This window comes from Bubalus kerabau, chromosome 20 (assembly GCF_029407905.1).
Source record: "Bubalus kerabau isolate K-KA32 ecotype Philippines breed swamp buffalo chromosome 20, PCC_UOA_SB_1v2, whole genome shotgun sequence".
NCBI classification, from domain to species: Eukaryota; Metazoa; Chordata; class Mammalia; order Artiodactyla; family Bovidae; genus Bubalus; species Bubalus kerabau.
The window spans coordinates 49569951-49594771 of record NC_073643.1 but is presented as its reverse complement, the minus strand read 5'-3'; the positions used below and the strand labels follow the sequence as shown (position 1 = coordinate 49594771).

At 44.6% G+C, this 24821-nt stretch overlaps 1 protein-coding gene and 1 long non-coding RNA gene across 7 annotated transcripts in view; one reads left to right on the top strand and one right to left on the bottom strand.

Moving 5' to 3' along the window:
• Window positions 1-20842, bottom strand: part of RFT1 (RFT1 homolog) — a 48351-nt gene extending 27509 nt beyond the window's left edge. For 5 of the 6 annotated variants that reach the window (XR_008705918.1, XR_008705919.1, XR_008705920.1 and 2 more), the window contains exons 1-7: window positions 20709-20842; window positions 17251-17336; window positions 15425-15541; window positions 14095-14284; window positions 12985-13086; window positions 8121-8258; window positions 1172-1250 (exon numbers count right to left, since the gene is read on the bottom strand). Coding sequence is in view for 3 of the 6 variants with exons in the window: in XM_055557134.1 (XP_055413109.1) it covers window positions 1172-1250; window positions 8121-8258; window positions 12985-13086; window positions 14095-14284; window positions 15425-15541; window positions 17251-17336; window positions 20709-20771 (775 nt within the window). In the remaining 3 variants the exon portion in view is untranslated. The remainder of the gene's footprint in view (window positions 1-1171; window positions 1251-8120; window positions 8259-12984; window positions 13087-14094; window positions 14285-15424; window positions 15542-17250; window positions 17337-20708) is intronic. The other variant, XM_055557133.1, reaches the window with a different exon arrangement.
• Window positions 20843-20921: 79 nt separating this feature from the next.
• Window positions 20922-24379, top strand: LOC129635385 (uncharacterized). The gene is made up of 3 exons (XR_008706262.1): window positions 20922-20966; window positions 23484-23646; window positions 24172-24379. It is a non-coding gene; the product is annotated as an uncharacterized LOC129635385 (long non-coding RNA).
• The last annotated feature ends 442 nt before the right edge of the window (window positions 24380-24821 follow it).

Genomic DNA, 24821 nt, shown 5'->3' with positions numbered 1-24821 from the left:
CATGGCAACATGAAAAGAAATACTAGAAGCATTTCATGTTGTTTTTTAATACTAATTCTTTGAAATCCAATATGTATTGAGTGCACTTACAGCTCATCTCAATTCAAAATGAGAAAAACTGGATTCTTAAAAAGGTCACAAGGGGCTTTCCTGGTGGCTCAATGGTAAAGAATCTGTCTGCCAATGTGGGAGACACGGCTTCGATCCCTGATCCGTGAAGACCCCACGTACTGTGGGGCAACTAAGTCCGCGCGCCGCAACTCCCGAGCCCGCGCGCTAGAGCCTGTGATCCGCAGCAGGAGGAGCCGCCACAAGAAGTCCGTGCACTGCAACCACAGAAAACCCTGAGCGGCAGCCAAGGCCCAGCACGGCCAAAAGTAAACGAATTTTAAAAGCTATTCTTTTAAAAAAGCTCAGAAAAAGTGTATAAAATGTTCAGAAAATAAGATTATAGATAGAAGTGAAGTTGCTCAGTTGTGTCCGACTCTTTGGGACCCCATGGACTGTAGCTCACCAGTCTCCTCCATCCATGGAATTTTCCAGGCAAGAAAGATTATAGATAGCTTTCTATATTTTCTAAACTTTCTGTAATTGATAGAATATTTCTATAATACAGTTATTATTACATATAATAATACATGTAATAATATTACATTATTATTCAGTGGGATTCTGGAATGAGACTCAGATTCAAAGTAAGTTGCTCCTAACTCTTGTAGGACCCTGCAGAAGTAATGTAACTTCACTGATGCTCAGTTTCCTCATCCATAATAAAAAGAACAATATCTTTCTTACAAGGCTGTGGGGAGATTTAAATTAGACAACTGAAGCATCACACTTAATAAATGCTAGTTTTCCTCTCCTTATTTAAAACCCTCCCAGCTCTGAGGCTCCTCTGACCCAAGGCCTCTAGGAAGCAGGTGGTCTGCATCTACGCAACCAGCAGTTCTGTAGAATCCCCTCGCTGATACTTTGTGTGTTTTTGGTTTTGGTTTTGTGTGTTTTTGTTTTTTGGCCATGCCACGTGGCATGTGGGATCTTAGTTTCCTGACCAGGGATCAAACACATGCTCCCTGCATGGAAGCTTGAAGTCTTAACCACTGGACAGCCAGGAAGTTCCCCGTCACTGATACTTCAGTTTCCTGACTGCTCAGAGCAACCTTTTACTTACCTTCTGTCAAAATCTGTTTCAGGAAAGACTGTTTGAAAAAACTCCAAGTCAATTTAGCCTCTTCCCAATTTACAAAAGCCTAGAAAAAACAAACAAAAAAACTCTAGGTATTGCAAGTCTAAGAATACAATAAATGCTACATGGGAGGCAAACTCAGTTTGGTCTCTAAATCCCAACTTGGATAGTCCCCACTAATTTTTCATTTACTGCTGCTGCTGCTGCTAAGCTGCTTCAGTCGTGTCTGACTCTGTGCGACCCCATAGACAGCAGCCCACCAGACTCCCCCGTCCCTGGGATTCTCCAGGCAAGAACACTGGAGTGGGTTGCCATTTCCTTCTCCAATGCATGAAAGTGAAAAGTGAAAGTGAAGTCGCTCAGTCGTGTCTGACTCTCAGCGACCCCATGGACTGTAGCCTTCCAGGCTCCTCCATCCATGGGGTTTTCCAGGCAGGAGTACTGGAGTGCAGTGCCATCGCCTTCTCCGTCATTTTCTGCTAAGCACATAGAAAACATCCAACAAATACTGACAAAGAATTTATATTTCTAAATGTGAAGACAAAGGCTCTAGGTGGAAAAGCCTACCTGTGGGGCCTGCCCAAGATTCATTCACTGAGACCCCTAAAGAATTGTGCTGTCCCCTTGCTGCTGCCCTGGGAGTAAGCTGACCAATGGAAGATACACAATCACAGTCAGCTCTTCCCTTAAAAGACGTCTGAAGCATGCCGAGCTGCAAGACAAACTCTGCTCAGTGTACTCCTCATCTTAGTGCTCTACTTAGCCAACTTAGCCATTCAGGGTCCCTTCACACAGAGCATACGAATTTGGCTCATATATTTCAAAAGAAAGTAAGGCCTTCCAGATCAGTAAAGCCACAAAGAATTGGTATGACAGAGAAAACAAAACTTCTGATATGGCTCTTCTAAAACTCTCAGGGGAAGCACCCAAACAGCCCATTTCCTAAGGACAAGGAGGATAAGAAAGAAGCAAATGCTTAGGAAGGGCAGAGGTCAACCTGTAAGAGACAGACAGGCAGCCTTGAAGCCGGAGAGCTGATTGCAAAATCTGAAGAAGGGCAGCTAGCTGGACAGGACTTCTTTGTTTCTACTTCCTCCTAATTCTTTCTGGGGCCCCTTGATCATGAAGGCAACCAAGGATTCCAGAATACTCGGTTTAGGTGTTAGGTTCTTAATCTCAAGGTACCTGCATTTTGAAAAGTTCTCATTAACTTAAACTGATGACTTTTCAAAGGTGGGATTTCAGGGGGCTCTTTAGGAGGAAACAGGTGATTCATAAGGGCAAGCCCATCGCATCTCTCCAAAATGTCGACTTTAGCTATGGAACCTGTCCCAGTCACATGGGCCCCTGATCTTGGCCCAAAGTCCATCTATGTAGTGGACATTGTATTTCTGTAGAAATATAATGCATGCCACAATATAGTTTTACGTTTTCTAGCATCCTACAGTGATGAGTAAAGAAACTGGTAAAAGTCACTTTAAAATCTTTGATTAAACCTTAAATATTATCATGGCAACATGAAAAGAAATACTAGAAGCATTTCATATTATTTTTTATATTAGTTCTCTGAAATCCAATGTGCATTGAGGGCACTGACAGCTCAATTCCAAATGCTCTGCAGCCACATGTGGCTGTTGCTTACCATTTACGACAGAGCAAGTTTAGAGCACCCTTTAAAACAAGGGTCATTTCCAGTCCTCAAATCTTATCACCCCTTTGTTTCAGAACCTTTCTTTCCTATTTGGAAGGTAGTTTTGAATCTTTCCAAACCACACTGACTTCAGTGCATCACTGGACCAGGAGCCAATGCCAGGGTAGCTATAGTCCAGGGGTAAATTTTCGTCATGAGAAGGAAATCAGTCCTGAATATTCATTGGAAGCACTGATGCTAAAGCTGAAACTCCAATACTTTGGCCACCTGATGCAAAGAACTAACTCACTGGAAAAGACCCTGGTGCTGGGAAAGATTAAAGGCAAGAGAAGGGGATGACAGAGGATGAGATGGTTGGATGGCATCACCGACTCGATGGGCATGAGTTTAAGCAAGCTCCCGGAGCTGGTGATGGACAGGGAAACCTGGCGTGCTGCAGTCCATGGGGTAGCAAAGAGCTGGACACGACTAAGCGACTGAACGACTGAACTGAATGAACTGAGAAGGAAATTGAACATTTACTTTTCCCAGAACAGAGTGCCAGACCTCCCTAAGCCACTAGGGGGCACTGTGGACCACATCATTCTCTGATGACGTACACTGATCCTGCCCATAGCTGGCTTCCTGGGAGCCAGAGCACAGCACCTTCTCTCTCTCACACTCTGCCCTCTCCATGCCGGGTGGCTCTCTGGAGGGGCGAGGTGTGTGGTCTACAAAGTAGTAACTGTGCTCTTTTCAAAGGAAATGAACAGTTACAGTGTGTCCACCAGGCTTCTATGAAGCCTACTTGCCGGTCAGGCTGTGATTTGGTTTGGGAGGGTGGCTGCTGCTGCTGCTGCTGCTAAATTGCTTCAGTCGTGTCCGACTCTGTGCAACCCCATAGAGGGCAGCCCACCAGGCTCCCCCGTCCCTGGGATTCTCCAAGCAAGAACACTGGAGTGGGTTGCCAATTCCTTCTCCAAGCCCTTAAAAAAAAAAAATTTCTTTAGGAGAGTGCTATCATGAGAGTGTATCTGATCTGCAAGCTCATACTTGAGCATTCCTTCCTCCTAATGCCTTCAGCTTAAATGGACCCATGGTTTAGAAGGAATGGCCACACTGCTTACTAATTCCAAAATGCTCATTAATGATAGAGAGGCAGGAAGTTTGAGCAGAGATTAGGTTTCTACTCAGAGGCATCTGCTAAGTGGTAGAAAAAGAAGTGCATTCTTAGGGATTTTACTGTTCTGAATGGATTTGTCACTTGGAAAGGTCAAAAGAGGCCCCTTTCACGAAATCTAGCTGAGCCGGTCTATCCAGCTGTGAATTTCTCTAGAATCCCCTGACCAACAAACCATTCCACTGCCTCCCTGTACTGATGGAGAAACTGAGGTACAGATGGTGAAAAGTGATGGGTAGTACCTCTGGAGAAGGTCTGGAATCACAACTCAGGGCTCACTGTATTTTACCCTAAGTTACTCTTCCACTTCCCAAACCCCTTTGACTTACAATGGTCCAACCAGCTGCATCTTTACCACACAGTCAAGAGTCACAGGGGCCATGGTCCCGTCCCCTGCCCTCCATCACCTCCACACTCTACATGGCACTCCTCTCTCTCCCTCTTGCTGCAGGGCTGTTGACTGCCCTTTGTCCACACTCCCATTTCCACACACCCTCCACTGTCCTCATCACTTGAAAAATGACAGATGATTGCCACTGCCTTCTCCTGATCTTAAACCTTTTTCTCTCCTCGTGGCAGGGTTCAGGTTTTAGAGTTGAGCTCAGAGACTAGAACTCAAATTACAGCTCCTGACACTTTGTTTTTTTTACTTCACCAAGTGGCTTGCAGGACCTTAGTTCCCCAACCAAGGATCGAACCCATGCCCCCTGCAGTGGAAGCTGAGTCCTACCTACCAGACTGCCAGGGAATTCCCTACAGCTCCTGACTTACGGAGTATGAAGGCCATGGGCAAGATATTTAACTTTGCTAAGCCTCAGTTTTCTCACCTACAAAATGGGATAGGAAGTCCTATCTCAGGACTTCAGTGCAAATTCTGAGCGCAGGGACCCCACCCAGGGCACCTGGTACAGTGCTTAACACAGACACTGCTCAGTACATGACAGCTGTGTTAAACTCCTCAGCTTTACCTGCATACTAGCTGATCTTGCATATTAAACCACTCAGAAGTATCAAAGAGTACAAAAGATGTAAACGGCAGCCATTATTTGAAGTGTCATTATTTTAAGGCTAAATAAGTATCTTTAAAGAAGATGAAATTCTATAAGAGGAGGAAAGAAATCTCCTAATTTGGTCAAGTTGACAGTAAATGTAATTTGTTTGACCAGTTTTGTACAAAGGAGCCCCCAGGACAGAAAGCTGCTCCAGAGAGTCAAGTTAGGCTGGTGTAGGCACCCACTGCATTCAGATTCAGCTCACTTCTTTTCTTAAAAAAAAAAAAAAAAAAACACTTAAATAATGAATTGCTCTACCTGGAGCCTCCCAATCTTTAAGTAAAACAAATAATTACTTTGGGCAATAAGCTACCTTTTGGACGAATTCAGAGCATAGAGATTAAACACACAGACTAAGGTTTTTTCCCAAACAGAAGTTAGAAAGAAGTGGGCCCAAAGCCAGCTGTGTGATTTGGGGTGGATCACCTAACTCCTCTGAACCTGTTTTCTCATCTGTGAATTGGGAGACAGCAGTATTTACCTCATAGGGTTACTATGAGGTTTAAGGACAGAAGTCCAAGTGCTTAGCCTAGGGCCAGGCACAGAGTAAGTATGCAGTCAATGGCAGTTATTACAAACAATTCTTTGACAAAGTTCAAATACTTCCACAGAACTCTGTAAGTCTTTAACAGGGGCATCAGGGGTCGTGTAGACCAGTAATCTCACCTTAAAAGTGAGGACCCCTGGGACTGTCCTGGAGGTCCAGTGGCTAAGACATCATGCTCCCAATGCAGGGGCCCTGGGTTCCATCTCTGGTCAGGGAACTAATTTGCATGCTGTAACTAAGACCTGAGACAGTCAAATAAATAATTTTTTTTTTTAAGTGAGAACTCAGAGATCTGGAGACCTACTGCCTCCCAAATGCACAGGAAGCTCCCTGAGGCTAAGCAGTCACCGTCCTACGTGTTTGTATCCCAGAGAGCACCCAAGCAGGGGCTCCTCTGTCAGGAGGAGTGCTGCCACAGACTGAAGGTACACTCGACCTTCTCATGCTCAGGCCTCTAACAGTATGAGCACGGGTACTTTCGTAACAGGTGGACAGATGAAGCCGCTGAACTCTCAGCAGTCAGCAGTGTCCGCCTGGCTAGGATGCTCCAGTGGAGCTACTCCAGCTCTGAGCGCAGCAGTGAGGTGCTGGTGACGGCGTGGGCTGTCATTTATGGATGAGCACTCGTGCCAGGCCACAGCATTAAGCACCTTACGTGCCCCGTCTCATCTGGCTCTCACAACCACCTTAGGAGGGAGGTACTCTTACTTAGTGAAGGACAGGGGAGCCTAGTGTGCTGCAGTCCATGGGGTCGCTGAGTTGGACACGCCTTAGCGACTGAACAACTCATTATGCCCATTTGATATATAAGGAAACTGAAGGTCAGAGTTCTGAGCCCATTACAGGGTTAAGTACACACTTGTCCAACTCTTCCTCTTTTCTCTCTGCCTGTATTAACAGTGCAAAAGCTGCACTTGAAAATACTGCTGGGCATAGGCACTGGCCCAATACGACAAGCTGGCCAGGCCTGGTACAGGTGGGCCCTGGGGAATACTCGAGGAGAAGAACTTTTCTGTACTCTCAGATGCACTCTGTGGGCAGGGAGCTCCAGGTAAGAGAAGAGATCTGGAGTCCTGATCCACTAAGCCTACAGATAAGGCACCATGGCATCCAAAAACTGTGATGCTGATTTAGGTGAAAGGTAAGATCAGAATGGAGAGCTCTCTTCTAACAAGAACATACATGGCTTTGTTACATCATATCTGGTTTTTCTTGAAAAGTTGTACAACAAGATTCCTAACATTCTAAGACTTGAATTCCAAATACTTGATTACATTTTTCAAGTAATCATGGAAGAGCTTTAAGGAGAAGCCCAGCTGAAGCCTTACCTCAACTCAGTGAACCACCTCCAGCGAACAAACAAGTACGAGAAAAAGAGAAAGTGGATCAGCCCAGACGGAGCAGGTCACAGGGCCACCACACAGATGCAGTGTGGTAAAACACCACAGGCGCGACTCCTGGGCTGGAGACTCTAGTTCTGACCCCACAAGAGTCGGGAGATAAAAGTCAAATGGACCGAGAGTTGAAGTGTTGAGTAGAAAGAGATTATGCCTCCCTCCCACCCATCAGCCTCTGGAAGCCTCAACTGTCTACCTGGGGAAGCAGATCATCTGAGAGAGTGGCCTGACACTAGACAAAAGAACCCTGCAGGGGCCTTCGGTTACGTCAGCACCTCCAGACTGCCCGTGCTGGAGGTCAGGCCCGGAAAAACCAAGAGACAGCAGCAGAACAGAGAGCGCGAGCGTGGGGTGAGAGCCTGCGCTCTGCTGCGAGTCACGCCTATCCGGCTCCTGGCCTCACTCTGACCCCCAGCCCGGGCAGGTATTTAGTTGCTAAGCCTCAGCTCTAATAATGTCAGCCCCAAAGAGTCGCTGTAACCATTAAATACAGTATGTAAATCATCTGGCACAGGGAGTGGCAGAGGGTTTCTCATCTGGGGGCAATTTTGCCCCCCAGGGGAGCATCTAGAGATATTTTTGGTTGTTACAACTGAGGGGTGGTAGTTACTGGCATCTAGTGGGTAAAGATCCAGAACGCCGCTATACATCCTACAATGCAAAGGACAGCCCCCACAACAAAAATTATGTGGCCCACCCTGGAGAATGAAATGGCAACCCACTCCAAATCCCAGAGACAGAGGGGCCTGGCAGGTTAAAGGCCATGGGGCCACAAAAGAGTTGGACACGACTTAGCAACTAAACAACAAATATATATATATGTGCATATATACGTTATCTATCTACAACTGAATCACTGTACCGTACACCTGAAACTAACACAACATTATAAATTATCTACATTTCAATAAAAATTTTTTTCAATTAAAAAAAAAAAACATGCAACACAAATTGTCATTAGTGCCAAGATTTAGAAACCTTGGCTGAGCACATAACAGGCACTTCATAAACGTGAGTTATCAAATTATCTTTGTTATTGTAACTATAAACAATAAATTGTCATTTCTTTCCCTCAAGGATAAACAGCATCTGTGATTAAAATGATAAGAGACAAAATACATTACTTACTCTGCTTCTTGTCATACTGGGTAACAGATCTGTCATGCTGGAGACAGGAAGAGCTTGTTGCCTGGCTGATTCTGGGGAGCCCAACACCTTTGCAAAGTAAGTAACATAGCAGAGCACCAGAAGTGCAGTATAGAAAAGCTGAAAAAAAGAAAACAGTGGGTTTTAATTACACTTTTAATGTAAGCATAATTAAGAAGGGGTTTTCCGGGTGGCTCACTGGTAAAGAATCCACCTGCCAATGCAGGAGATGAGGGTTCAATCTCTGGGTCCTAAAAATCTGCTGGAGAAGGAAATGGCAACCTACTCCAGGATTCTTGCCTGGGAAATCCCATGGACAGAGGAATCTGGCGGGCTACGAACTTAGCAACTAAACCACCACCACGACCACCATAACTAAGATGTGCCTCTAGATTTGACCTTAAAGGCCAGTCAAGAAATAGAACTGTCTTAATTAACTGTACTTTCTATTGAGCAATGACTCACCTTCTGGAAAACAGTACTAGTCACTAACACTCAGCTCCACTGCAGCATCTCTGGGGAAGGCATCACAACACTCCACCTGACTGGGAGAATAGTTCTTCCAGGCAGGCAGAACATAACTTCCATGACAGACACCCACTAGGGCAACCACGCAGCAACGTCAGAGTTCTCAGAGATTTGTATCTGGCCAAAGGGACAGCTTTCCCACCTAGACAGCACACCGTGAGGATCCACGTGTCCTGGCTGTGCTAATATCCAGGGATGTGCCATCATCCAGGGCTGGGGATTTTCCACGAACCCTGGAAACCTGTGACATTATGATTAAAAAGCAGAATTGAGCTGCTGGCTCTCCTCTCTGTCCAGTGCATGGGCAGGGCAAGAGCTACCACAGGACTGGGAGGGAAGAGGAGATAAAAGGCCCCACAACCCCTCCCTCTTTCCATCTGAGACAGAAAGATGGCTTCTGGTAAGAAGCAGCAGCCTGGGGTTTTGTCTGCAGGTTGGGGAGAAGTATCCCAAGAACCCCTTTTTACAAGTTCCCTTCTCCACTCTCAGCCTGAGAACAGCATTGCACAGTAGCTCAAGAAGGACTGGGATCTCCAGGCACCACTTTCAATCTGGAAATACCAAGGCTTATCGTGTAAAAAAGGCACACATCAAGGACTAAGAGGAGTCTGGATTTAGCAGGTGTAGGCCCTCTGCTTTCCAAACCCATCCACGCCTGAGGACAGACCTTCCACCCGCCCTCCTTCTTTCATGCCTCAAACCCTTTAAGACACAAGCAGTGCTGTGGGAGCCACGCCATCTAATGCCAACGTCCTCTGTAACAAGCACCTTTTCCAGCCCCCTTTTCTGCCTCTGTCACCTTCCCGCTGACCAGAGCCTGGGGAGGAGCAACAGTCTCTTCACAGAGTATCCTAACTACAGGATCCCTGCCCCTCCTTTTAATTGAGGAAAAATTCACATAACGTTGACCATTTTAATCATTTTACAGCATACAATGCAGTGGTTTTTAGTACATTCACAGTGTTGTATAACCACCACCACTATCTAATTCCAGAACATTTTTCATCACTCTAAAAGGAAATTCTTGGCCCATTAAGCAGTCACTCTCCATTCTTCCATCCCCTGATAACCACTAATCTGCTTTCCGTCTCTATGGACTTACTCTGGACATTATATATTAATGGAATTATATAATGGGTGGCCTTTACTGCCTGGTTTCTTTCACTTAGCATAATGCTTTTTTAACTTTACAATATTGTATTGGTTTTGCCATATATCAACATGAATCCACCACAGGTATACACGTGTTCCCCATCCTGAACCCTCCTCCCTCCCCGTACCATCCCTCTTGGTCATCCCAGTGCACCAGCTCCAAGCATCCAGTATCGTGCATCAAACCTGGACTGGTGACTCGTTTCATATATGATATTATACATGTTTCAGTGCCATTCTCCCAAATCCCAATTCCCACTCTCTCCCTCTCCCAGAGTCCAAAAGACTGTTCTATACGTCAGTGTCTGTTTTGCTGCCTCATATACAGTCCAGTATTCTTGCCTGGAGAATCCCAGGGACGGAGGAGCCTGGTGGACTGCCGTCTATGGGGTCGCACAGAGTCAGACACGACTGAAGCGACTTAGCAGCAGCATACAGGGTTATTGTTACCATCTTTCTAAATCCCATATATATGCGTAGCATAATGCTTTCAAGGTTCATTTACATCGTAGCACATATCAGTATTTCATTTTTACAGCTGAATAATACTCTATAGATATACCATATTTTGTTTATCCATTTATCAACTGATGACCATTTGGTTGCTTCCATCTTTTGACTATTGTGAATAGTATTACTACAAACATCTGTATATAAACTTTTGTTTGATCACCTGTCTTCAATTCTTTTGGATTATATATCTAGGAGTAGAACTGCCGGATTATGTGGCAGTTCTATGTTAAACATTTTGGGGAACTGCTAAATTGTTTTCTAAAGCAGCTGCACCATGTTACATTTCTACCAGCAACGTATGAGTATTCCAATTTCTCCATATCTTCAACAACATCTGCTATTTCCTAGCTTTTTGATAACTGCCATCCTAGAGGGTGCAAAACAGTATCTCATCATGGTTTTGATTTACATCTGCCTAATGACGAATGATGGAGACGGCAATGGCAACCCACTCCAGTACTCTTGCCTGGAAAATCCCATGGACGGAGGGGCCTGGTGGGCTGCAGTCCACGGGGTCGCTAGGAGTCGGACACGACTGAGCGACTTCACTTTCACTTTTCACTTTCATGCATTGGAGAAGGAAATGGCAACCCACTCCAGTGTTCTTGCCTGGAGAATCCCAGGGACAGGGGAGCCTGGTGGGCTGCCGTCGCTGGGGTCGCAGAGAGTTGGACACGACTGAAGCGACTTAGCAGCAGCAGCAGCAATGACTAATGATGCTGAGCATCTTTTCATGGGCTTATTTATATATCTTCTTTGGAGAAATATCTATTCAAGTCCTTGAGCCACTTCTGGGGTGGTTTGTCTTTTGTTATTGAATTGTGAGAGTTCTTTATCATTCTGGCTGGCTAGGCTAAGTCACTTCAGTCGTGTCCGACTCTGTGCGACCCCATAGACAGCAGCCCACCAGGCTCCCGCATCCCTGGGATTCTCCAGGCAAGAACACTGGAGTGGGTTGCCATTTCCTTCTCCAATGCATGAAAGTGAAAAGTGAAAGTGAAGTCGCTCAGTCGTGTCCGACTCTCAGCGACCCCATGGACTGCAGCCTTCCAGGCTCCTCCATCCATGGGATTTTCCAGGCAAGAGTACTGGAGTGGGGTGCCATTGCCTTCTCCGCTTTATCATTCTAGACTGACTCTTTTTATTTGAGTCATGATGCCAAGGGTTGAGGGACCTGCTTCAGGAGGAACCGGGAGGCAAGCTGGAGAAAGGGGAATCCCAGCGCCATAGGTGGGGCTCCCCTGCTGATATGAGATGCTGTTAGCTCTTCAACCTCTCCCACAGAGACTGACAGACAATGTCCCAGAGAAGAACTTCCACAAGTCTTATGATAAGGATGCCAATAAAACTCAAACTCAGAACTGGCCTAGCTGACCTATGATCTATGACGTACCCTGGGTGGGAGCTACAACAATCAGAAAATCATAATGCAAGAACCTTTCCCAAGAAGAGTCAACCAATAACTGGGCATCTCTATGACCCTCCAATCCTATTAGGGAGAGTACATCACAAACAATGATGAACATTGAGAATGGCAGTTCTAGATCTAATAAACGGTGGCAAAAATAATCAGAAGTAACATTTCTAAAACACGCAATTGTTGCAAGCTGCTTTTAGGAAGCAATTCTCATTCTTAATCTACAATTTTAAATCTAGCTCTTCTATGCTCCACAGAAATATCTGCAATTTTTGCCTAGGACACAGGAAAACATTTTCACATAAATCATTACTAAGAATTTTAACTTGCTTTCCAATATATTAAGAAAAATTACAAATTAATTTCAACTATGAGATGGTCTGATAACTATTTGATCTTAGGTTTCATTTTTTAAATTAGCACCTATAGTCTAGCTATGGGGGGCTTCCCAGGTGTCTCAGTGGTAAAGAATCCACCTGCCAAGCAGGAGATATGGGTTCGATCTCTGGGTCCTGAAGATCCCCCGGAGAAGGAAATAGCAACCCACTCCAGTATTCTTGCCTGGAAAATTCCATGGACAGAGGAGCCTGGCAGACTACAGTCCATGGGGTCACAAAGAGTCAGGGACATGACTTAGTGACTAAACAACAAAAACAACTCAACAACAACAAAAAAAAATAAGTTATATATTTAATAGAACTAGAAAGATGAATTAGAACTAGAGAATGGAATAGAATTGAAGCCAAAACTGCTAAAACTGAAAACATACCTCCTATGACTTGATTCACGCCCTCTGAATTAGGAGAGATTTCAATCTAAGTTTAAAAGAGGCGTGGCAGAGATTCCTGCTATTCTGAAAACAATTGATTGAAATTCAGGGAAAATAACAGACAATTTGATTCCTACCCCAGCCCCTTGCTGCTTTTTTTTCTCCTCCAGAAGACTGTCAGACAATCAAAGACCAGTTTGATACAGGCTTGCCCACAGAACATCTAAAGAAGCTTTCATGTATGAGAACAAGCTTTCATGTTCTCCTCACAGTGGGGACATCCGGCCTTGGACAGACGTGGCAGCCAGAGGAGAAGCAGTGCCAAGACCATCTTTCTAGAACTTACAGCTTTCTCCACATGCATGAATACTGCAAATGTAAACCACACAGTAACAAGAACAAGAAGTAAAAAACAGATGGAGAAACAGAGATTATACAGAAGTTAATTTAAAAGTCGTAACTCTTACCTGGGCCAAAGAGAAAATGTACAGCCCCCAGTGAGGCAACCACAGCACAAGAAGGGCTGTCAGGACACTCTTGAGGATTACTGACAGGCTCTCAGCAATCACCTGCAAACCCATAGTGAAGGGTATACTTTAGAGACATTATTAAAACTAAAGAGGCAAAGGAATCCCAGACAATCTTGGATAATGTTTACCCTGGTGGTAGGGGTGGGTGGGTAATATGGTTGGACACAGTATTTATAATGTTCTACTTTGGGACTTCCCTGGCAGTTCAGTGATTAAGGATTCACCTTCTAATGCAGTGGGTTTGATCCCTAGTAGGGGAGCTAAGATCCCATATGCCTTTTGGCCAAAACACCAAACATAAAACAGAAGCAAAACTTTAACAAATTCAATAAAGACTTTAAAAATGGTCCACATTAAAAATTTTTGTAATTAAAAAAAAATACTATTTCTTGGGTTGAGTAGTAGGTTCATGGATCTTTAAGATTTATATATATGCTATATACTATGTTGTTTTGTATGTATCACTTCCCTGGTGGTGGTTCAGACAGTAAAGAATCTGCCTGCAGTGCAGGAGACCTGTGTTCGATCAGTGGTTTGGGAAGACACCCTATAGAAGGGAATGGCTACCCAAAACTAAAAACGGTCCACATTAAAAATTTTTTTAATTAAAAAAAAAAAAAAATACTGCTCTATTCCTTGGGTTGGGTAGTAGGTTCAAGGATCTTTAAGATTTATATACTATATACTAAATTGTTTTGTATGTATCAAATAATACACTTTAAAAGATGAAAAGTTAATATTATTATACAATTAAATAGAATCACTAGGAAAACCTGAAAAACCTCTATGGCCCTCTTAAATTCTTATTTAAACTAGTAACTTCTCTGTTAGCAAACCTGTTCTTCATTAATAGTGCAGCAGAGGTAAATTTCAACCAAGCCCATCTGACAAATCTCAAGTGAATGAACTAAACTGATTATGTTACCTTTTTTCAAATATATTTTACATGGAAATTTGAAGAGCATTCTCTCTTATAAAAGCATTTTTAAAAAACCACTCTTTCGTTTATTCTTCTCATTTCTCATTCACAGCAGAAAGCACACTGACCTTGAGCTTGACAAACATATGTGCTTGTGCCAAGACCCAGAAGGGCTCTCCCAGAAGTTCCACCACTGCTGAGAAGCCAAACACCACCACTCCAGTTCCATAGTTGGGGACGATGTGAGGATCAGGCACTTCGAGCAACTGTAGCCAGACCCAGCCCAGGAACAAGGACCAAAACACACCCAAAGGGACTCTAGAAAAGGGAAAAAAATGTCTTTTAATATGCTAAATATAACAATAAAAATAAATATATATTAAAATAGTAACACTGAACAGAAAAGAAATATAGTCATGATAAAAACAGCTACCACTTATTCCAGCACTTACCACATGCCAGGCACTATGATTCAGCCCGTGCATCTCACTGAGTCCTCACCATACTACTCTGTCATTACCCCCACTCACAGATGAAGAAACTAAGGCTGACAGGCACTGGGTAGTTCGGCCAAGGTCTTAAACGGCTAGTCACGGGCAGAAGCAGGACTCAATCCTGACCTAACTCCAAAGCCTGCTCCTACCCACTGTGTTACACTGACTTACAACTCCCAGAAGCGCCTGCTGTTTTCACTTAGAACGACTAAAGGATGGTATAGAGCTGGTCTTACACTTCAAATAACTGGTAGTCCAGTGCACAGTATCCCTTCAGGTGTGACCAGAAGGCTCTTCAGCATGACTGGGTGGCTAACAGTCATTCCTCTAATAAAATAATCACCTACCAGCCCTTACAACAGTCACCTCCATGAGGTAATAAAGAGTTATGCAAGGGAAGGACTGGGAAACCATTTGAACCACCAGCCCTCCAGGCAGGATCTAAACTGCAGAAGAGCAATTACAATTTTTAGCTGATATACTTGGTCCTCAAGAATAGTCTAAAAGGCTCAGAAGTGAAATCAACAAAACAAAATGGAGGAAAGATACAAAGAAACAATTCAAAGGCTTTCAAAAAATATTAAGTGGCTGTTAAAAGATCAGAAAACACTGTAAAGAGAAATGGTTAGGAATAAAAAAGATAGCACAGGCTCAGTGGGAATCAAAAAAGCAGAAACAACCTCTGTTGTTTCTGAGGCTGAAACGGGTAGAAATGGGGCTAGAAACGTGGCATAGAAACCCCCACCCAAAGCCTTCTCCTGGCTCCTGACTGTCCTGAGAGAAAACATCCAGGGAAGCTCCTTCACACAGACGTCCTGCACTTCCTGCCCCATGCCAATGGCCCAGAAGTCCATTGCAAAACCCAAGCTGGAGACTATTCAGCTTTAGGCAAGAAATCTATTTAACTTCTCACACTTACTACACTTGCCTCCGTGAAACTGTCTGCGGCCAAAGCACAACTCACGTGAGCCACAGGAGGTTGAGAGTCTGGCTCCAGTCTCGCTGGGCGGCCCCACTCAGACACGCTCTACGGAAGGCCTCTCTGGCCAGGAAGATGGTGGTCGAGTAAAGCAGTGTTAGCCTATCAAGGAAAAGCAGAAATCAATAGGATGTGTAGTTTTTTCATAGAGACAACTTTGGGGATTTTCCAGCAACCGGGAGGAGGAAAGGTCTCAGTTATCTTGGTGGTGATGTGGAGGAGCAATGGTTTCTTACAGAAGCCTCTTCCCCAACTAATTGGACCCACACAGTAACAGAGTTAGGAACCCAATAAGGGACATATGAGTGTGTGCCCACAGAGAGTTATGCCCAGGAGAGAAACTGCCACAGCGGCCCCCACAGGCTGCAGCCTGTGCCTATGCAGAGGTGTGGCTCTGACCATAAGGAGGAAAAAAAGACAAGATATGACCCCACACAGAGGGCCTCCTGGCCACCCTGACACTGGTGACCTAATGGCCCCTGTGAAAGAAGTTGAGGCTCTCCTGGGTGGACAATCTCAATGCAGGCAACGAGGCTGGCAGCCATGACTGGGGCTGCTGTAACCCAGAGGACCAAGGCCTGTCTGCATCCTTCCTGGAGGGCAGCACCTAGGTGGATCCTCCTGCACCTTAGCAAAGAGTAGCTATGGTGCCCTTTCCTCAGCAGGCAGTGACCTGGATGAAGCCAGAGTGGGGATGGCCCAGGGCAAAGGTACCTGAGGTTGCCCAAGGACCATCCTGCAACTCAGTGCGCCAGCCCAGATGAGAGTGAACCGTAACTTAAGCAGGTGGACAGGCCAGACAAGGGCTGTCGGGTGCAGGGATCTGGCAATCGGGAAGGCCAGCTGGGCAGAGGCCCAAACTGCTTTAAAGTCTGAGCACATAAGAGACCTTGGCCCTCTTCCTTCCTGTTTTTACCTCAGCATTTCTCAAAGTATGGCCCCTACTTCAAAATCACCTGAAAAAACTGTCAAAGTGCAGTTCCCAGGCACCTCCTCAGCCCCACCTAGTGCAAAGCTCACCAGAGGATTCCTTTGCCCACCAAAGTTTGAGAGCCTTCATTAAAGCTCCGAGAACAGCACCAAGAGCATATGTTCAGGAAGTATTATTATAGATGCAAAATGCTGTCTGGAACATACTGTCTTGTTTACCAGAATGTGAAGACACACCTGAGAACGTGAGCTATACTGAGCACGCACATCGCTTCATATACTTTTGTGTCATTTGTGAAGACAGAATATGTGTGGGTGTCCATGAACAGACAGGAGGAGAGTAGAAGAAACAGAGTCTAAAAGACAAAGCAAGCTGGCTTTCTAAGAGCCTCCGAGGAATTGATGACAAGGACTCAGTTCTCATCCCACTGACACTTTCCAATTATAAAATTCACTAAGGAGGGAGGGAAGGTGGCTGCTCTGGCCCTGCAATTACAAAGCACATCTTCACGATCTGCAGAACTCCTGCTTCCTTTGCTGTCAGCAGGACAAGAACACAGGATTATACCTGAGTTGGAGTTTGCAGGGAATTACTCCCACTCCTCTCCTGGGTTCTAAGAGCAGGCACAGTGGAAGAGCTGGCAGAGAAATGTGCATTTGGAGGCAGCTAATGGAAAACACACCATGGGTCCATTAAAAGCAACATCGCCCGCTCATCCCCCAAACCCCACACGCTTCTCTTCTGCCCACTGCTAAAACACTCTGCTTCTGGTAAAGGTCCAGGCTTCTAGAATCTGAGGGTGACACACAGGTACAAAGTTTGAAGAAAACCCAACTTGGGATGTGAGCTGTGGACAACGCCAGGGTTCACTCCTTCTTACCTGACATTCACTATGCCAACGATTTCCTTCGATAGGAAGCGAAGAATAAATGCATTCAAGACAAAGGTGATTAATCGAAACAACACCTACCAAAAAAAGAAGACAAATACATAAGAATAAACTATATTGGGAAGGTTTACTTTGCTGAAATGAACACAAGATGGCTGTTCTTCTTAATGTAATGACATAAGAAGCCTTGTCAGAGAGATTCTTTCTAAAACGTTCAAGCGGTCTGTACTGCTTCTGAAATCTCATTCCTTGGGGTCTCTTGGCACTCGTGTGCAATGGTCAAAGAACCCAAGGTGCTTGGAAGTCTCCCTAGTTTACTGATAAGAGGGAAGCTGTGACAGATTCACTGAATTTCTTCAGGTTCAAAGTCAGGCACTCCAGTGGGCAAAAAGGGAATTCTAGTTAGTGCTTCACAATGGCCCCCACTCCAACCTATTTAGAAAGAGCATGCACTTAGCAAGTGGAAGCCTGCATGATACAGCAGACTTAGCAGGAATCATGGAGTCTAATGTCTCCTTCTTTTCTGCTTAGTAATACCTAAGGATCTGATACTGACGTTGAGTCTCTTTGAACTTTCGTTTTGTCAATTAGGAAGCAGAAAAGGCTATATGCATTTACTGAATATTCGCCACTTTCCAAAGAGGAGACGAAATATCTTTTCAACAACTGCAATAATATAAAACAGAGGGAAAAGGAAAACAGTCTAGCTAATGCCATTGGAAAAGGAAATGCCCCAAGATTTTCAAGCCTCTCAATTCAAAAAAAACACCTGAACAAAGAATTCTTCCCATGAGACAGACAAAAACAGGCTGTGATTAAATGAGGTTGCCAAATGAGGATACTGGCTGGGGTGCAAGCCTCACTAAGTGACGCCCCCCTGCAGCCTCGCAGCCCCACGGGTGTAACTCAAGGGCACTCCAGCAAATGATGCGAATGACAGATCACTTCTGTGTCAAGCACTCTGAGTTACACGTGAACAGTTATTATCTGGAAGATTCAACTGAAGTATGCCAATGGACCGCAGTGATATTTCCCACAGTATATCTCTGGGAAAAGGTATGACCAAAAGGGACACTGCAGTCTAACATGGTCCCCAAAGTGTCACAAAGCAGCAAGGTCTCCAAAGCCAAGACATCACAATGTTAATCTTTATGGAGTCCAAGATGACCTTTTGAAAATCTCAGGAAAGCTCAGTAGCCTCTCCTGAGAAAGATGCAGGTACATACATAAGACACCAAATTCTGTATTCAGTTTTAGAGATTTGGAACAAATTCATGTAGCTCTTAACAGAAAAAGTTTTCTCAGCTCAGCATCTCAACTCACCATTTAGCTAAACTTGTCTTCAAATTTTTGTAAGCCTCAATTTTCATCCCCGTCAAATGAGGCTATCTGTCTCACAGAGTTGATAACAAGGACCAAACAACACCACAGAAGTGAAAGCATTTTTGAAAAATGCATACAATAAAAGGAATTAATAATTTCACTATGGCTGGCTCAGAGTGAAGACAGGCAATAAACTCAAATTCTTGCAGAACAGAGTGTAATTGCAAAACTACTGTGCCTCAAGTGCCTCACTGTAATTTGAAAAAGCACACAAGATTGAATTAAAACACTCCAAGAAACCTAAACATTATGGCTATTACACACACACACACACACACACAGACTTCTTGGTGGTCCAGTGGTTAAGACTCAACGCTACCAGTGCAAGGCATGTGGCTTCCATCCTTGGTTGGAGAACTAAGATCCCACATGCTGTGACCAAAAAAATAAATAACCACATAAACACATTTATGTTAACTTCAAAGTTATTGTTGCTAATAAACTTAATGTCTCAGGCCATATCCATACTTAATTGGCTTAAGTTCAGGTTTGAGCTAATGAATATAAGGTTGTTCACATTCCCCATATTTGCTCCATATTGTGGCCCTTCTTAGCAACACAGTCTTCATTTAACTTTGTAAAGGACTTGATAGTTTTTTCTAAAAAGCCCTTTCACACCTGTTAATTAGCTGATCCCTAAAAGCAACCAGGTAAATGCACAGGAAGCAAGTAAGTCTCAGAGCAAAGGGATTTGCCACACGAAAAGCAAATGACCCAGCCTGACCTTATGGCTAAGGCTATCAGACTCCTAGGCTAGGGGCTTTTCTGCTATGATTGTTTTCTTTTTATGAAGCCAATCTAAGTAGTAAGATATCGTCAAAGGTTGAAGAATCAACATTATGGATAAAGTACTGAATTCAAACAGCTATCAATGTGCTGAAATAGAAAAGAAATACAACTAAGTAACTTGGGATTCACCTAATTTAGGGTTACATGAATAGCTAACTAAGTGCACATTTGTGCAAGGAATTCTATGTGCCTTACGTAGCTCGTCTCATTTCACTCCTACAATGACCATTTTAAAAGTTCGTATTACCATAATAAAAACAGCTAACATTTAGTAAGTATTTACAATATGCCTAATGACATTATGAGGTTGCATTATCATTCTCACTTAAGATGAGAAACTGATGACTGTAGAAGTCAAGAGATTTTCACCAAAGGCAGGCACTTAGCCAAGTGGCAAGGCCCTAACGTGAGCCCTGGTCTGCCTGATTCTTTCTCTCAACCTCCACGTGAAAAGCTGCCTCACTAAAATAAGGCGGAGAGTAGATTCAGGGCTTTTGTGAGTAAGGGTTGAAAGGCTCAAGGGCAAGACAGAGAAAAAATGAAACACATGAATGACCTGACTTCATGGCTAAATGACTTAGAATGACCTGGTTCTAGGGTTAAAAGAATCTTTATGATAACATTTGGATCAACTGGCATGTATCACATCTGACAGATGATAAAGATTAGGGCCAAGAAGAGTAAGTGATCTGTCCATGGTCACGCTGCCGGAAGGAAGATGTAGTCAACATACTACTGTGTTAAGTAACAATTATCCATATAAGCCCAACCCAGTCTCACAGCAATCTTATGACCTAGGTACTGTTATTACTCCCATTTTATGAGGAGGAGTCTTGGGTCATGCAGCAAGCACATGATAGAACCAAGATTCCAAATCAGGCCTGTGTAAACCCAGGTCCCTGTTCTTAGCTATGCCATACTGTCTCTCTGAACTCAGTGGGGGTCAAAGTTTGAAAAAAATTGTTTGAGATAAGGAGTGGGACATGGATAAAAACATAAACAAACAAACAAACAAAACCCTGCCTTAAAAAAAATATTCTAGAGCACCCAAGGCATCCCTCCCCTATTGCCATATGGGAAAGAGAATGCTCAAAGGGGAAAGTGATTTGTCTGCAGTCTCCCAGCTCTGGGCCCAGGTGTCCCCTCTCAGGCGCCACCGCCTCTCGCCAAACCCCTCCGTATTAGCTGTGTCCAAGCCGGAATGGGCTCTCAAAGGCCCGAGGGCCTCCCCGTGAACCCCGGCTGCAAGACGGGCAGGGGCCGGTCCCCCAGAGTACCTGAAGGAGCAGACCCGAGGAGGCCAACCGAGCCGCCTGGCCCAGCACCTCCCGGCTGCCCATAGCCTCGGCGCACGGGCTCTGTCATCAGGAAACGCCGCCGACAGCCCACTTCGTCGCGAGAAGATGGCGTCACCGAGTGACTCGCTCGCTGATTGGCAGCTTTCGTACGGCGGAGGCGGGGCACTGGAATATCTGGCCCTTTAAGGGGGCGGGAGTTGGGCTGCGTCAGTGTAGTTGCGCCGCCTCGCCGCTCAGGTTTGTGTTAATGGGTGGTTTGTGTGTCTATCCCTCAGTTCAGTTCAGTTCAGTCGCTCAGTCGTGTCCGACTCTTTGCGACCCCATGAATCGCAGCACGCCAGGCCTCCCTGCCCATCACCAACTCCCGGAGTTCACTCAGACTCACATCCATCGAGTCAGTGATGCCATCCAGCCATCTCATCTTCTCTCGTCCCCTTCTCCTGCCCCCAATCCCTCCCAGCATCAGTCTTTTCCAATGAGTCAACTCTTCGCATGAGGTGGCCAAAGTACTGGAGTTTCAGCTTTAGCATCATTCCTTCCAAAGAACACCCACGACCGATCTCCTTTAGAATGGACTGGTTGGATCTCCTTTGCAGTCCAAGGGACTCTCAAGAGTCTTCTCCAACACCACAGTTCAAAAGCATCAATTCTTCGGCGCTCAGCTTTCTTCACAGTCCAACTCTCACATCCATACATGACTACTGGAAAAACCATAGCCTTGACTAGACGGACCTTTGTTGGCAAAGTAATGTCTCTGCTTTTTAACATGCTATCTAGGTTGGTCATAACTTTCCTTCCAAGGAGTAAGCGTCTTTTAATTTCATGGCTGCAATCACCATCTGCAGTGATTTTGGAGCCCCCAAAAATAAAGTCTGACACTGTTTCCCCATCTATTTCCCATGAAGTGAGGGGACCAGATGCCATGATCTTCGTTTTCTGAATGTTGAGCTTTAAGCCAACTTTTTCAGTCTTCTCTTTCACTTTCATCAAGAGGCTTTTTAGTTTCTTTTCACCTTCTGCCATAAGGGTGGTGTCATCTGCATATCTGAGGTTATTGATATTTCTCCCGACAGTCTTGATTCCAGCTTGTGTTTCTTCTAGCCCAGCGTTTCTCATGATGTACTCTGCATATAAGTTAAATAAGCAGGGTGACAATATACAGCCTTGACGTACTCCTTTTCCTATTTGGAACCAGTCTGTTGTTTCATGTCCAGTTCTAACTGTTGCTTCCTGACCTGCATATAGGTTTCTCAAAAGGCAGGTCAGGTGGTCTGGTATTCCCATCTCTTTCAGAATTTTCCACAGTTTCTGGTGATCCACACAGTCAAAGGCTTTGGCATAGTCAATAAAGCAGAAATAGATGTTTTTCTGGAACTCTCTTGCTTTTTCCATGATCCAGCAGATGTTGTCCATTTGATCTCTGGTTCCTCTGCCTTTTCTAAAAGCAGCTTGGACATCTGGAAGTTCACAGTTCACATACTGCTGAAGCCTGGCTTGGAGAATTTTGAGCATTACTTTACTAGTGTGTGAGATGAGTGCAATTGTGCAGTAGTTTGAGCATTCTTTGGCATTGCCTTTCTTTGGGATTGGAATGAAAACTGACCTTTTCCAGTCCTGTGGCCATTGCTGAGTTTTCCAAATTTGCTGGCATATTGAGTGCAGCACTTTCACAGCATCATCTTTCAGGATTTGAAATAGCTCAACTGGAATTCCATCACCTCCACTAGCTTTGTTTGTAGTGATGCTTCCTAAGGCCCACTTGACTTCACATTCCAGGATGTCTGGCTCTAGGTCAGTGATCACACCATCGTGATTATCTTGGTCGTAAAGATCTTTTTTGTACAGTTCTTCTGTGTATTCTTGCCATCTCTTCTTAATATCTTCTGCTTCTGTTAGGTCCATACCATTTCTGTCCTTTATCGAGCCCATCTTTGCATCAAATGTTCCCTTGGTATCTCTAATTTTCTTGAAGAGATCTCTAGTCTTTCCCATTCTGTTGTTTTCCTCTATTTCTTTGCATTGATCGCTGAGGAAGGCTTTCTTATCTCTTCTTGCTATTCTTTGGAACTCTGCATTCATATGCTTATATCTTTCCTTTTCTCCTTTGCTTTTCGCTCCTCTTCTTTTCACAGCTATTTGTAAGGCCTCCCCAGACAGCCTTTTTGCTTTTTTGCATTTCTTTTCCATGGGGATGGTCTTGATCCCTGTCTCCTGTACAATGTCGCGAACCTCCATCCATAGTTCATCAGGCACTCTATCTATCAGATCTAGTTCCTTAAATCTATTTCTCACTTCCACTGTATAATCATAAGGGATTTGATTTAGGTCATACCTGAATGGTCTAGTGGTTTTCCCTACTTTCTTCAATTTAAGTCTGAATTTGGCAATAAGGAGTTCATGATCTAGCCACAGTCAGCTCCCGGTCTTGTATTTGCTGACTGTATAGAGCTTCTCCATCTTTGGCTGCAAAGAATATAATCAATCTGATTTCGGTGTTGACCATCTGGTGATGTCCATGTGTAGAGTCTTCTCTTGTGTTGTTGGAAGAGGGTGTTTGCTATCCCTATGCATCTGAAATAAATTAAATATTGTGACCATACTAAGAGACGCTGTTAAAGTAGCCAAAGCCCCTTCTCTAAAGCTCCCAGCCCATCCACTAAGAAACCCTACCTTCCCTGGTTTCATGTGCCAAAATGAACAAACTATTCAAGGACCTGCATAAAAAGAGTCTGATAATTTGGCCTTCGCTTACAGCATCACGGCCATGGTCCCCTGAATCAGATTGGACAAGACTGTCCCAGTTTTACAGCAAAAACACTGAGGACCAGAAGTTAAATTCAACATCTTCACATCTGTGATTTTGTGTAATCCTTTCTCAAGTGCTGAATACTGGACCCTCTTGTCAGAGAGGAATAAGGTGAGACCTGGAGATGTGAAGTGACTTGTTCATGTATATACAATTTCTACCTGGGTGGAGCAGACCCCAGAGTCCTGATCCTAAACGTGCCTCTCTTATCTACATACTACCAGTTGTGAGAACAGAGAAGTGCTTCATAAAACGTAAAGTGCCTAACACAGTCATTAGTGGTTCTGTCCATGCTATCATCTGCTATGCAGGCCATGGAAAGTCCTATCTCTCTCTTTTAGGCCCTAGATGATTTGACCCCAACTTACCTTTCAACCACCTTTCACACTATCACTGCCCTTTGCCTGAAACTTTCTAGACTCTATCCTTTCAGATCCCTTACAGGTTCCTAATTGGCCTTTGCTCTGCTGCTATCTCTGCCCAAAATGCCCTCTTTGAGGCACTACCTACCCTCCCAGACTCCACTGTTTGTGAGTACAATAGCACCTCCTGTGGGTTGAATGTGTCATCCCCAAATTCATATGTTGAAGCCCTAATTTCCAATGTGGTTGTAATTGGAGCTGTGGCCTTTCGTAGGCTTTTAGGTCAAGAGAGTGGAGCCCTCATGAATGGGGTTAGTGACCTTCCAAGAAGAGAAGAGAGAGGAACTCTCTCCCTGCCCTGTGAGGATACAGCAAGAAGGAGGCTGGCTACAAACCAGGAAGAGGGCTCTTACCAAGAACTGAACCAGCCAGCACTTTATCTTAGACTTCCCAGCCTTCAGAACTGCAAGAAATAAATTCCTATTGTTTAAACCACCCAGTCTGTGTTATTCTATGACAGCAGCCTAAGCAGATTAAGATAGCACCTGTAAAGCACTTTGTAACCTAGGCCTTGACCTAGGCTGCCTGCCCATCCCCTCAGACCTTAGGCTGGCAGGTGAGATAGGCCCTGGCTCCCTTTATCTCCAGTAAAGCTGCTGCCTTAGCAGCTTGGCACAGTCTGGTTTGCAGTGAAGAGACTAGACTATGTCTAGACATCCCATGGGCTCCAAGAAGGCAGGAATGAAGGCCACTTGACTTTGCCTCCTGAAGCAGTGGCAGAGAAAGTTCCTAGTACACCCATGAATGCTTCCTGACCTATTACTGCTGCTGGAAACAGACTATGGAGCTCAAGGACTGTGCACTCCCCTCAACTCCCATCTTGCCAGGTTAATCAAGCTCTGTCTTATGGCAGAGACTCAGAAT